We start from the raw sequence: 14,127 nt of genomic DNA on the forward strand, positions 1-14,127 counted from the left end.
TGAAGTATTAAGCTTGATGTCTGGCAAAATCCCAAGTTACATAATTATATTATTCTACTTACTTGAATTGTCCTTTCAATTTCAAATAGAGATGATACAGTCCTCCTCCAAGCGTAGTTTTTCTGTGAATTGTGAAATAGCTGCTACATTCCAGCAGTGGACAAAGTGATTCCTCTGTTCCCCTCTTAACCATGTATTTATAGCAGTGTGATGAAATGTGAAGTTCTATGCTGGAAACTCCTATACATAAAGAAGTCCTCAATAGCCATATCTACTTCTCATTAACAAAAATGTTTACTGTAGTAATAAAATATTGTAGCAAGAAAATATCCAAGACTACTGTATCTGGCATCATTCACGTTTTTTATCCTCTGCAAGTACATAATTAAAATCTGACTGTGTTGTGCAGATTGTTAGGAAACAGGGGGTTGCCTGCTTTTTCTTTTTTTTGGAATGCACAGTATAGCTCATGGCAAAACTTGACTTGGATATTTTTATTACTTGTGATGATATAAGAAATGAGAACTGGCCCAATTCTTAGATCTTGGGCTGAATTTGCATTCAAGAGAACTATTTGTGGTCAATTGTCTCCCACCAAAGAGCCAAGAGAAAACCCTTGTAATGTTGTGTGCTCAGTACAAGTTTGGGTAGTAATTGCAAAGACCCAATCTGCTACAGTCAGTTTAACTGAAGAGCTCAACTTCTGGTTTGTCCATTAGAAGGCTGAACAGAGCTATTACACACTTGGGGAAGTGAACAGCTTTTCCATCCTGCTCTCTTTCCAGGGCTGTGTCAAGCTGTCAGTGTGGGAGAGGCAGGAAGTAGCATCAATTTGTAGATTTGGGGCACATTTTGCCCCTGTTTGCTGCTGCTTTCGGAGACATTTCTCCTGTGGACATCCCTGTTGCTTTGTTTTGCTGGAGTTCTTGTCACAGGTGGTGCTTTCACTGGTGACAGGTCGGAAGTAGCTTTCAGTTCTTGTCTTCTGAGCAGAATTCCAGGGAGGAAGACTCTCTGCCTCTGGGTCACGCCAGCAGTAAGCTGCACTTAATTAAACTTAAGTTTGGGAGTCAAGAAAGGTTGAAGACAGCTTTTGGAAGGCAAGCTGTGTATTGGTCTGATGCTTTATCCTCATGACTATTTTTGAGTAGCAGTTGTTCAGAGAAGGCAGTGGGACTCATTCTGATGTAGGTAAACACCTGCATGAGCAGCTGAGGAATGAGTCAGTCACAACAGTGCTCTGCTGCATCTAAAGGCTTACATTTGAATTATTAGAACTGGGTTTGCCTCCTTAAAACTTCATTTGATTTGCTGTTCTATGAGAAGTTGTAACTTTATTTTACCTAAAATATTTTCTGCTCTTGAATAGCAAAGTGTACAACCCAAACAAACCCAACCCATAGACCAGCAGCTATTTAGACATTATTTTTAAAAGAGGTTGCAAAAGTATAGATGTCAAAAGTGAATAATTATGAAAGGAGATGAGGAGTTATGTTTTAACTGTTCTGGTACTTGGTTTTGTCAGTACCATTTAGGTGCCTTTGATAAATCCCAATTTCATTATATAATTTCTATAATTAGAAAATTATAGAAGATGCAAGTACCTCAGTATTGTATTATAATACAATTGTAATTGCATTACAATATGTAATACATAATCATACATAAATATGCACAGTTGGCTTTGTTATTTACTACTGAGTAATGAACACTGCAGACTTTGGAATAGTCAAGAAGAAAACTCATAGCCTTCAGAAAGCTTACAGTGCACTTCTCTATTTGGTAGGTAATATAATTAGATCTGACTGTTAGAATATACCTACAGACTTTTTTGGCTTAGGTTGAAAAATTCATTAATTTGAACATTAGGTTATAATTGTTATGGATTGTGTCATAGATGGGATCACATTTTTCACTGAAGTCAGGAATTAATTATAAAAATAGTGCTGTGTGGCTGATTATTTTCAAAGTGGCAGGGAGGCCAATATTACCAATGCCCAACAACTAGATCCTGTTCCCAGAATGGATAGTAGAGTTACTAGAGCAGCACAGCAATGCCAGATTTAACTCCTCTACTGCTCTTGATTTCTTAACATAATTCTTTGAACAAAACATTTGCCCATCCCTATAGAATCAGTATATATTTGCAAAATATGAGATTATTTTAAGCATAATTGTATTTTCTAAATTTAAAAAAAAGTTTATTAATACCTTCAAGACAGTTAATGCTTTTACACTGTTGATTATAATATAGCAGAAGCTTATGGATTGTCTTCTCTATTTTGGTGTCATTTGAAAGAAGTTATAGATATCAATTACAATCCATTGGTATCAATTCACTATCAAATATTGGCACAGGCTAAGGATCAATAGGTCAAGAGCAAACCTGCAGAGAAGGATCTGGGGGGGCAGTAAGGGAGGGGGGATTCTGCCCCTCTGCCCTGCTCAGGTGAGAGCCCGCCTGCAGAGCTGCCCCAGCCCTGGGCCCAGCACAGGAGGGACCTGGAGCTGCTGGAGCCAGGCCAGAGGAGGCACCAGGATGAGCAGAGGGATGGAGCAGCTCTGCTGGGAGGAAGGGCTGGGAGAGCTGGGATTGTTCACCTGGAGAGGAGAAGCTTTGGGGTGACCTCACTGTGGCCTTGCAGTGCCTGAAAGGAGCCTACAAAGAAACATGGAGAGAAACAATATACAAGGGATGGAGGGACAGGACACAGGGGAATGGCTGCACACTGGCAGGCAGGAGGTTTAGATGGTTAGGAATAAATTCTTCCCTGTGAGGGCAATGAGGGCTGGGCACAGGGTGCCCAGAGAAACTGTGGCTGCCCCTGGATCCCTGAAAGTGTTGAAGGCCAGGTTGAATGGGGCTTGGAGCAACCTGGGATAGTGGAAGGTGTCCCTGCCCATAGCAGGGGGGTTGGAATTGGATAATCTTTAAAGTTTTTCCAACCCAAACCATTTGGTGATTCTATAGAAGCCCTGAATTGACAAAACTCAGTGCATTTGTAGTGCTTACTTCTCAATTAACTGTAGTGTTTTTAATGTCTCTGTCTTAAGCACAATGGCCTCAGAACAGGAGGAATATCATACTATATAGAATATGCCTATTAATCTGCAGCAGAAAAGTTGGTTCTTTTGTTGGGGGATTATAGTGCATTAATGATAAATCTGGTAGGAAGATTCAGTCTTAAAGCTTCTCATGGAAAATGAGAACAAAGAAAGATGGTATTTCAACAGCCATCTGTCAGTTGGCCTGTCAACAGTGTTTTTATATAGGTGAAATTTCACACCGAGGAAGCTTCCAATAGCATTTCTCACCAGGGCTGTGTTAGAGTGGCTGCAATTTGAAAATTTATGTAGCTCGAACTATTTCTCACTTCTCAGTTACTGTGACAATCACCTGGAACTACAACTTTCTAACTAATGCTGCTTTCTTAAACTTCCTGGTAGAAGGGCAATAACCTTACCCAAACATAGGTTTAATGCTTATAGAAGAGAGAACCAAACATGAAACCTCTGATGACAGGTTCAACAATATTTAATGCCTTAATTCAAAACAGTATGCATAGACTGTGAGCCATGCTACAAGTACTTAGAACCTGGGGTAAACTTTTATTATATTGTATATAGTGATGCAATGATGCACTACTGAGCATGCAAAACACCTCAGAGCAAAAGATACCAAGTTCATTGTTTTGTACAACAGCTTAAATGTCAGCATGAGGTTATTTTATTCCTAATTGCTTTTTCAAAAACAAAAGGAAGCTAATCTATGTGTATTATATTGTGATGGAGGGTAAAAGACAACTTTGCTGCCACAGTGCATTATGCATTTAGCATTAATCTCCATCCATCTGAAAAAGACAGGAAAATATATTGAACTGTTGATCCTCCTAATCATGAAATCAGTTATTTCTTTTGCTCGTGGGAGCCAATTCTATCAATGTAGTTTAAAAAGACCAAAAGCCTTAAGTATTTATCAAAAAAAAAAAAAAAAAAAGAAAAAAGAAAAAGCTTTTTATGAGAAAAATTGAAGGTGTGCATGAAGGAAATATTCTATCCTGAATAATAACAGCAATGTGACATGAGAGTCTCTTGTGCTGGCATCTGATCAGTGCATACTGGAAATACCCAGTGAAACTTCAGAGCTCAGGACACTCAGCACACAAGGCTGCTGTATGAATGGGTCAGTGTTCAGCACTGCCATGGTAACCCAGGGTCTGCCTGGCACTCAGGGTGAGCACCATCAGCCCAGCTTTGGACCTGTTCCTTCTTGTCTGGGGCTGCCCTGCCAGGCATAGGGAGCGTTCCAGGGAGGTGCCAGCCCCGGGCAGGGACCCCCTGCACACAAGAGTGCCTTGACAACCAACACTTTCAGTTTGCTGAGAAAGATGTTCTAGGTTATCAAACAGTATTAGGAATGCAAATTAACTGATGTAACTGCAAAATTAAAAGTGTAAACTCATGTAAAATAAAAGCATTCTCAGAGATTCTTCCAGGATCCCAAGTACACTGAGCAACCATTACTTTACCACCACTTAAAAGATCTAAAGTTGAGTGACACATCTTCTATCATTATTACAGCCTTATGAAATTTGGGCATAGCAGTGTACACAGAAAATGTGCATTGATTATTCTGCATGCCCTATTTCATTCTTAATTTAATCTTTGCATATCTCATCACTTAGCAGTACATTTTAGGGTGTCAATCCTCAGTCTCTCCTCAAAAATGCTTCTTTTAACTTGAAAGACAAAACCAAATAAAAAATCCCATACCTTTCTTTTGTTAAAAAAAATAGTTACTTTCATAACAACATTGTGCCTTTCTAAAACAAATGTAGTTGTAGTTTATTTATAAAAGCAGTTTATGTAATGGTAATACATTTTTATGATTTTAATTTTTTAATGCGTTGTCTTCTCCGTAGAAGTAGCACACATAAATACTGCATCTATCCCAGGATGACTGAACTCACATTACACTGCAGGTTCCTTTTGGTTCTCTAATTCCTAAGCTCTTTAACTATTGCACATATGGATTTAAACAAAGAAAAATACAGAATACTTTAGGTTAAGCACCATTTAATACAATCAAAACAATTGACGATTAAGTCATCTGAGAAATTGCACAAGTTTAATTTTCAAAAACCAGGTTGTTCTGCAGAATGAACAAAGGACAAGACCAATTCAAGTCATACAAGGTATTCTGCTTTCTGAAATGCTACACTTCATTTACATATCTTTCTTTCCATCAAATATTACTAAAGATGGTACTAATAAACAATGGTACATGCAACTGATACCTTTACTAAGAAAAATAAATTTACAGTTCTGTTAAATAAAGGCCAAATGCTATTATATACAGTCTCTTAATTGAAAGGCCTTGTGAGACATTCAGGTCTAATTTTAATACTTTCCAAATAAATACCAGATAATGCAACATTTACAAATAACACACCAACATTACTTTCATGGTAATAATTTTAAAAATCAGAATTTAGTCTCTCAATTAAGCAAATGAGTAGCAGCTCCTTCATAAATATTAAGGCATGTCACATAGCATCAAAATGGAACCGATGAGCCTCCTGTCGCTTCTCTCTGTCATCTGCTTTCTGAAAAATAATAATAAAAAAACACTTTGTGGAATCTAGAGCAACACTGTTACAGAAATGAGCTGTCAAGTGTCAGAGAATGGTTGATTTTTTTTAAGCCATTTGACAAAAGGCAAAGAGACTTAGTAAAAGCCCCAACAATTAACTTTTAAATTATGTCAGCTTGAAATAGCAATCATCAATGCAAAATTGGCTTCTGCTGTTAATGCTCTGCTGTTGTAGTATTTACGACCCATTCTTTTCAGTTATTTCTAATAATGCTTTTTAAAAGGAATAATTCAAACCTGAAGACTGTTTCCTGGTATCCATTTTGTCTACATTATAAATATAAGATGAAATTACTCTGGACTAACTGTAAATGTAATTTACGTTACATGAACGAAGAATCTCATTCAAAAAACATTCCGTTAAATACAACTTTAGAGCGAGACAGCATTTCAACCAACAACTAACAGCACCAAGTAAGTGAAAAATGTTCTGTGTCTTTTGTTTGTATTATGAAAATGGGAGTAGGATGCATTTCCCTGCTTATTTATGCAGAACACACACTGACCTGCTGAAAGAGTGAATTGGGTGGTGCTTGGAAAAAAGCAGCATATTTAAATTGCACCTAGAATTCATGTAATGTGTCAAAACATGTCCTCTCCCACGTCTCCTCTCGTGTGCTAAAGCACTTAACAGAGGATGGAAGTATTTCTTCAAGATTCTTGAACACACAGTGCAAACTTGTGCTTGTGTCATGACAGACAGTATGTGTAAATCCCAGCATGAGAGAACTTGGCAAAGCAGACTGAAATGCTTTTTAGCTTGCACAGACCCATGTTCTTCCTTTTTTTTTTTCCTAAGGAGTAAAATGAAGAAAAGCCTCTCCGGTAGGTGCTGCGTGGGCATTCAGAACTGTGTCTCAGTTGATAAAAATACACAACAATTGTGGCAGAAATCCATGCCCATCTTCTGCCATGAGAGTTCATCTGCTTTGGCTCAAGGCCAAAGATTTCCTCATTACACAATGTTTATGTGTGATAGCAACTCCACTGGATTAAATATGGATTTTACTGCATTTTGTAGCAGCAGCAGAGCTGTCAGTGAGGTTTAAGATATATCAGAGTGGCTTTTTTGGCAGGGACTTTATCAGTGTCAGTAGTATTCTGGATGTCAAAACAGGGGTGGGAAGGAGGGAGTGGCACACTCTTTCCTACACTGAAATGCTTGTCACTTTCCACCAAATTTCATAGTCCCACTTAGAAAACAATTTCTACTCCATTTCTTGTATGCTTCCTGAAAAAATTATTGCTTTAAATTGACAGTAACTGATACTCTGCTGGATCCAGCAAACCCTCTCCAGCAGTATTTCCATCACTGTGTAGTGTTTCCATGACCAGCCTCATGACCCCAAAGCAAGTTCTAAAGAATGAGAATAAGGACTATCAAGGGCTATAGCAAATGTAGCAAAGTTGTATTTGTTGTAAGATGAATAATGGTGTCAATTCTTTCTCATTTTCTCTTTCATTTGGTGTATCAAAACTAAAATCTAGTAACTGAGATTTCAAAGCTTTTTTTTCTTCAATGCATTCAAAATTTCTAAGGCAAGACAGAGCAATACCTACCCTGAAACCCTACAGTTATTTCAGTACTCCAATACCTGGCTGGCAGATGAGTGTGTAAGAACTAGTGTAGACAAAGGGCTCCTGCTACTATTTATCTGCAGAGGTCAAAGTCCAGGATTTATTTAAACTGCTGAATAAAACACTGCAGCTTACAGACACATGCATTCTCTGGGGGAAAGAAAAGATTTTAAGTGCCAGTTCATTTCCCCTGTCTTTCTTTGCTACATGTACTCCAGAGATCTGCAAGGGAAGGGCATTTAGCCAGGACAGTATTTTTAGGAGAGGATTGTTGAGAGACAGTAAACTAAGAACAAGCTTAGAAACAAGGAAGTTTGGAGTTTAACTTTACACATGTCAATGATGCACAACACTGGGGGACATTCTTATCTGTTCAATATCCTGACCACTTCTAAACATTGGGAAGGTAAAAATCTATAGGAAGAATATTGGAATTAACACATGTTTATACAATGGTCTGAAAATACACACAATTTGTCCAAATATTTGTGCCTGTTTTGTGCTGCAGAGTTGAAAATGAGTTTACAATATAACCAATATACCACTTCATTCACACACACCTGGGACTTAAAACAGCTCTAAAAGCACTCACTCTGGGCTGAGTCCTTCCTTACACTACAGTGTTTGAATTATTGTATAAAAACTGTTTTGAATGTTGCCATTAAATCACCATTTCTCCGGATGGAATTATACAGAGGTAATCCTTCCCCAGCTCAAAGTCCAAGTACCTTTTCTGCTATTCTTGTTTGCTAAAGATACGTTGGACAGAGAATTAAACCCAGGCAGTGACCAGCCATGAGCTACAAGTGAGCAGTGCTTTCCTGGTACAGCAGGACATGCTAATGACAGCCATCATAAACTTTGTATTTCTTTGCTTTGTGGGTCTTATTCCCAGCTTTATTATTAGTTGGAGACTGTATTTAACATTTTGAAGAGTGAAGACTGACAGACAAATAACATTTAAATATGAAGCATGAGCAAACTTGTCTGAATGTTTAACAAGGTCATTTTATTTCCACCATCACAAAAACAAACAGTTATACCATGTCAGAATATGCAGTAATTTTATCTGACAGCTAAGATTATGGTTTGGGTATGTAGAAACATTTACTGGCAACTCTGCCAGCTGGGTATGCTTGTGAACTGAGCATAGTTAAGAAAAGTGGGAATGCATTTCTTTTGTGACAAGAAAGGCCCCTTTCAAAATGCTTCTTCCAATCAATGGATTTCTATAGCCTGCATGTGTAATTCAGACCCACAGAGCAAAGCAGCCAATATGCACAATTGACTCCCTATATGTTCCTGAATGCTAATGTCAGTGCAACCAACAAAGAGAGTTACACAAAAAAGACTTACTCCTTATTTTCAGATTACCAGCAGAACTCATGGTAAGTAAACTGAGTTTATGTTCCATTTGCCAAAACAGTTCTCCTTAAAACTGCAAAATGGAAAGCTTAGATATGAAACAAAGATGGCTCATTTCAACTGGAAGTAACAGCTTAATGGAAAAAAGGAAATGAAGAGCAACGTGGGCAAGCTCAAGTGTCTTAGAGCTTAAAATAATGTCAATTTTTAAACTTGTGGTAAACATTGAATTAGTAGTAACACCTTTTGCAACAATTCAGTCTCTGTCAGAAGTTACTATACTGTAGAAAAATGTAAAAAAAACCCCAATGTACAGGTCTGTAAAATAATAGGGAGTGGTAAATAAAATATTCTAGTAAATTATCTTACCTTTTCTTGCCAATGTAATATGCCAATTATTGCCAGGATGAAAACACAGACACCAATTAAGGCTATAGCTGTTAGCAGTACAATGTTACTTGGGGTCAAATACAGCTTGGCACTCCAGCTATACAAAAGAAGAGAATCCAAGGAAACATTAATATCCTTCATGAAGAAGCAGAAAACAGATTTTACTTACAAAGATGAAAAGAACCTGTTAGGGTAAGACAGGTGACAACCTGGTCTACAGAAATGAGCAGCTCTATTTAGAGACTGAAGCTTAATGATGTTTACTTGGAAACACACAGCTTAATATAATTATTTTTGAGCAAGACCATGCCTAAGTACAATTTCTGTTTAACTTTTCATGAATGCTATGGATATCCTCAGGGAATTAGCTTTTTCTCATTAGGAGATTTATCTCCTGCCCTTGCCTAGGATGAAGCAAAATGCATAAGAAAACCTTTCACAGGAATTTCTAGGGCCTGGGGACACAGAGCAGCAGGGGAAAAAAACCCTGGAAGATTTTTCCACCACATGAGAAACTCCTCTTGGACAGGCTCATGGGCCCAGTTCTCTTTTTCTGAAGTTTACTCAGGGACAACTGCAGTTCTAAACATAAGCAGTTGATTATGGCTGAAGATCAACAAAATGGAACACTTTAGGGCTCCTGGAAGACATCTCTCAGATCATGTGAGGTCCTGAGGCTCAGGGAACCCCCTTTTTGTACTACAGGTCTCCTATCATGGAAAAGCTGTCAGCAGCAGGCTCTGTGTTGAGGCCTCTCAGGAAATCACATACCTATGTTAAAAATATATATAAATTAAGAAGCTTTTAATATGAAATCAGATTTCTTCTGGGGATTCCATCCTCTGCTATTCTACAACGTCCATAAACCCACTTCATATGAAAGCAAAAATAGTTTAAGGATACCGTAACAGAAATTGTTTTGCATAACACATACCTTTAAATACCTCAAGACTGTAACTAAATTTTCATCTGGCAGATGTTATTTCTGTGGTTGTTAATTAGCAACTCAAGCATCACATCACTTCTCCACTGTTATTTGTTCTCTAGTAAAATTAACTGCTGAACTGATGTCAGAATCATTTCTGCATGATAAATGCAGCTGACCTCACTGGTAGATCAAGCGGCAAAATGCAGCTGGAATATTTGACTAATGTTTTCTCTAATAGCAAAAAGAGACACATGCTCTCTTTTTGGGAGAAACATTTTAATTGCAAAGTGAATTCTATTTTCAAGCTCTCATGCAACCAATCCATTCACCTTTACTTAGAGGCAAACATTAATTCCTGTAGCAACAGCTACTGCATTCAGAAGGGCTGAAGCAAAGCTTTTCTATGGAACCAGACAGAAATTGCATGTTTGGTGAAACAAAAATGCTTAATTCAACCATTACCATGTTTATAATTTGTCACTGAGGATGCTGTTAAATCTAGCAAGTATGTTATTATTTACAAGAGTGGAGCTAGTAATAGATTTTGATTGTTTGCCTGAGCCAGTAATAGGGTTTTTTTTTAAATAGATTGTTTATGGGCACCATCTGAGAGGCTGTGTAAATACCTGAGCAGCATTTTCAGCTCCAGCTCAGCACTGACCCCCTGCCCTTGCTCTTCAGTAACTTTCTATACAAATAACTATTTCTAAACCTACACATAATGCCTAATTTACACTGTGTATTAATGTAATTTTGGGAAGTGCAAATCCAAATGATGGCATTACCTTCGAGGAACATTGTGAGGATAGGGAATGACTATAAGCTGGGAGTTTGGTATGATAGCTGTCCATTCTTGTTTTCTTATGGACTGAAAGAAAAACAAAGGCTGTGTCAATTGCCAGAAAACCAACATGCTTCAAGCAAAGAAAGTCTCTGTTGAAACATACAATAGGAGAAATAAAAATGTTGTGGATTTTTAAAAAAACTTTCAATATAAGTGATTAATCCCTTTATCTTTGTTGCCTGTTAATCTGAAAGCTCCAAAATGCTTTAAAACCCACCCCCCAAAAGTAAAAAGCAAAATAACTTTTGCTGACATGAAACATAGCTTCTGCTTTAAAAGTACAAAGCAACAACATAAAAGGGCCAGAAGAAAAGAACTGATTCTACAAAGGAGGCAGGCAAAACAATTATCCAAACCAGAGTTTGGCCCATTTGAGTACCTCACTATTCAAAGTAGTACCATCAGATCTTTAAAGACTGAAAATGGTGAGGCCCCCCCTTTTATGTTTCATGTGAAGATTAGAGAATCACAGCAATCTCCCCCCACCATGACAGTGCCCATGGTTTTATCACCGAGGCAGAAGGGATTACATGAGCCCCAGCCCAACCAGAGCAACTCTGGGAAAGCCCTGCAGCTACTGCAGTCCACAATAATTGGACCCTCAGACATAATACCCATTTGCTCTACAAACAAGCACTGAATGCCATTTATAGACACTTTCAGTCATCTTTTGGTTTTATTTTGGCTTCAGAGTTTATACACTCCTCAAAAACCTGGGCAAACTGGTTCTTTCGGGCAAGCCTTTCTGTATGCAAACTTATTTCTTTGATATTCTTACTTCAGAAAATGAAAAATAAGTGTCCCAGCAGTATTTCCATCCAAAGTCTCTTAGGAAAGGTAGCACCATGAACAATTAGCTTGACAATCTTAAATGCCAACCAACCTTTTCCCCTAGGGGCCGAGGGATGCCCACGTACAAGTGGTCGAGGAAGTTGGCACTGCGGCCCAAGCCCAGCACGTTGTAGGGCAGCTGGAGAGCGTAATGTGCTGACTGGCTGAGCTGGCCAGCTGCAAGGAAAGCAGAAAGGAAGCCCAAATAGGTATTTTAAGGGAAAAAAACCTCAATCAATCAACCCCCAAACTACCAACTTGCTACACAAGTACACATTCCCAGTCAGTAATAAAAATGTTTACAAATTTTCACCAATTGCGCGATTATTTAGTTCTTAAAGCTCAGACCACCATTTCCAAATTACCTGTGAGTACCCACTTGGAGAAGAGCTTAAATAATTTACATATTTAGGTAAGACAATTCTTGTGAGTACCCTTTCTATATTAACTCAGATCTCCATTATTTGTTACAAGTTGAGAAGAAAACAACTATCTGCATGTATTTTTATATGATTAGTACCAAGTTTCTTGCCCACTGATTTACAAGATTAGACTCAACATGTGAAGGTTCACTTTAATTCTTGTCAGTGTTAAACTGTAATTACTACTGTCACAAAATTAGCTAAGTAAATTCTCAGGAACGAATTTTCAAATAATAAATTAATTTAATGAAAACAGGATTGCAGTGGTTGCAGGTTAATAATAATTATAGCAGAAACTGTAGATGGAAAATAAGATTCTTGGTTTCCTGAAAAGGCAGTGGGGAAACAGATAAGTGTTGCAGTAATCAACAAGTTCACTGGCATCCCATTCCCAAAGTATACACTTATTCCATTTAAATAAAAATATCTTCTAATAGTTTAATTTCTGGCCAACAGATTCAGATCCTGTGTGGGTTCTTTGTTTTCTTAGCAAGTGAGCTGCTCCCACAGCAGGAACAGTATCAGCACCTCAGAAGCACCACAGTGAATTCAGCCTTCACCAGATTAAACAGGAATGAGTGCAAGGGACACTTGACAACCACAAATGGGTTTCTGTGACCAACAGAAACACCTTTTCACAAGGCTGTGATTTAGTCAGTATTTTTAGAACATCAGATTTCTCTCAGCTTTGATCCCTAAGAGATTATGCCTGAAACTGGAAATTATAAGTTAAACAACAAAATGCAACAGAATGTGAATTAAAGAACAGGAATCCATATTTTGTAATGACTTTACAGCCAACTCCTTTTACCTCTCCACACTCCCATCCAAGGCTTGATTCAGGAGGCAGCACTTGACCTCAGCCCAGCAGCTGTGGGCCAGACTGGTGATAAAACATTCTGCATAGTTGTGCTGAGCACAGGGGCAGGAAAAACTAATTCACCATCACCACTTCTTTGGCAAAGCCAAATATCCCTTCAAGAGAAACCAAACCCAGCCCCCTGGCATCCTGGAGATGCCAGGAAGTGCAAGCATTGGCCACAGCACAGCAGCACTTCACCAAAGGACAACAAAGACACCACTTCCAGCAGCAGCTCCTCAGCTCCTCTACACTCCTCTGGGGACAAACTTCTCCTGGTAGTGCAGGCTGGGGATTCTGAACCCTGCTCATTCCAGTGATTACTTCATGGTTCTGCTTCTGTGAACCTCCCTTCCCCTACCAGCTCTTGAGGAAGCCACTTGCCCTATGCTGTCAGGCATGTTTTGAGATAGGCCTGTTTAATCAGGAGGTAAATATTCTGTATTATTGTGCATTTAGAATTATAATGACTATATCTTAAACAGCAAAGTGAATGTCAACTGAGATCTGAAAAATCAGCTTGATGCAGTTATTTCTTTATTAAGCTAAAATGCTATTAGCAAAAAGAAACAATAGTGGTCTTCCTAAAGATAATACACAGTTTAGATTTATTTTTTTCCCCATGTAGAACCATGTAATGAGCAAGGAGACGAGGAAGTTGAATTTGCACTTTCAGGTCTCTATTATGAGGACAAGGTGTACTGTGCACATTGTTGGGTAGATTTCTCAGTTACAGAAGATGTGGCACAAAGCACTGACTGAGCAGCTTTTCTCTTTAAGAACAGGGATTTTGCCAGGAAGTTGAGAGAACACAGGATAGGACAGCATAGGATTTGAGTCCTGAGTCTGTCCCTGCCTTGCCAGTGACTTCCCTAACATGATCTTGGCTAAACTGCTCAATCTCCAGGTGTCAGTATCCAAATCTAAAACAGGAGCAATTCTCAAAGTGATTAATATCTGACACCTCCAGTTACCAACATACAAGTAGTAAGGAGCAAAGGTGGGTGTATTTAATTTGATTTGGTTACAGAAACAAACCAGATGTGTTACTTGATCATGCTGCAACATAAAAAAGATTTTCTTTTAGAATTTTTCCACTACTGCTGCATGCTGAAGGACTTTCCCCAAAAGAACAAGGTACTGCTGTAACATTGAAAAGCTTTTAGAATTACTTTTGAGTGAAATATTTAGGATCACGAGAAGAGTGCAACAAAGATCTTGCTTTTTTCTTTCATCTTACAAATGAAATGAATGTCA

The 14,127-nt window shown here is 38.3% G+C and overlaps 1 protein-coding gene across 1 annotated transcript in view; it reads right to left on the reverse strand.

Moving 5' to 3' along the window:
• Nucleotides 1-5,106: 5,106 nt before the first annotated feature.
• The window catches only part of ITFG1 (integrin alpha FG-GAP repeat containing 1), a 71,508-nt gene continuing 62,487 nt past the window's right edge, over nucleotides 5,107-14,127 (reverse strand). Inside the window, exons 15-18 of the mRNA XM_050978925.1 lie at nucleotides 11,642-11,766; nucleotides 10,700-10,782; nucleotides 8,966-9,083; nucleotides 5,107-5,606 (exon numbers count right to left, since the gene is read on the reverse strand). Coding sequence (XP_050834882.1) covers nucleotides 5,547-5,606; nucleotides 8,966-9,083; nucleotides 10,700-10,782; nucleotides 11,642-11,766 — 386 coding nt within the window. The 3' untranslated portion in view covers nucleotides 5,107-5,546. The remainder of the gene's footprint in view (nucleotides 5,607-8,965; nucleotides 9,084-10,699; nucleotides 10,783-11,641; nucleotides 11,767-14,127) is intronic.

Source organism: Serinus canaria, chromosome 11, assembly GCF_022539315.1.
Source record: "Serinus canaria isolate serCan28SL12 chromosome 11, serCan2020, whole genome shotgun sequence".
NCBI classification, from domain to species: Eukaryota; Metazoa; Chordata; class Aves; order Passeriformes; family Fringillidae; genus Serinus; species Serinus canaria.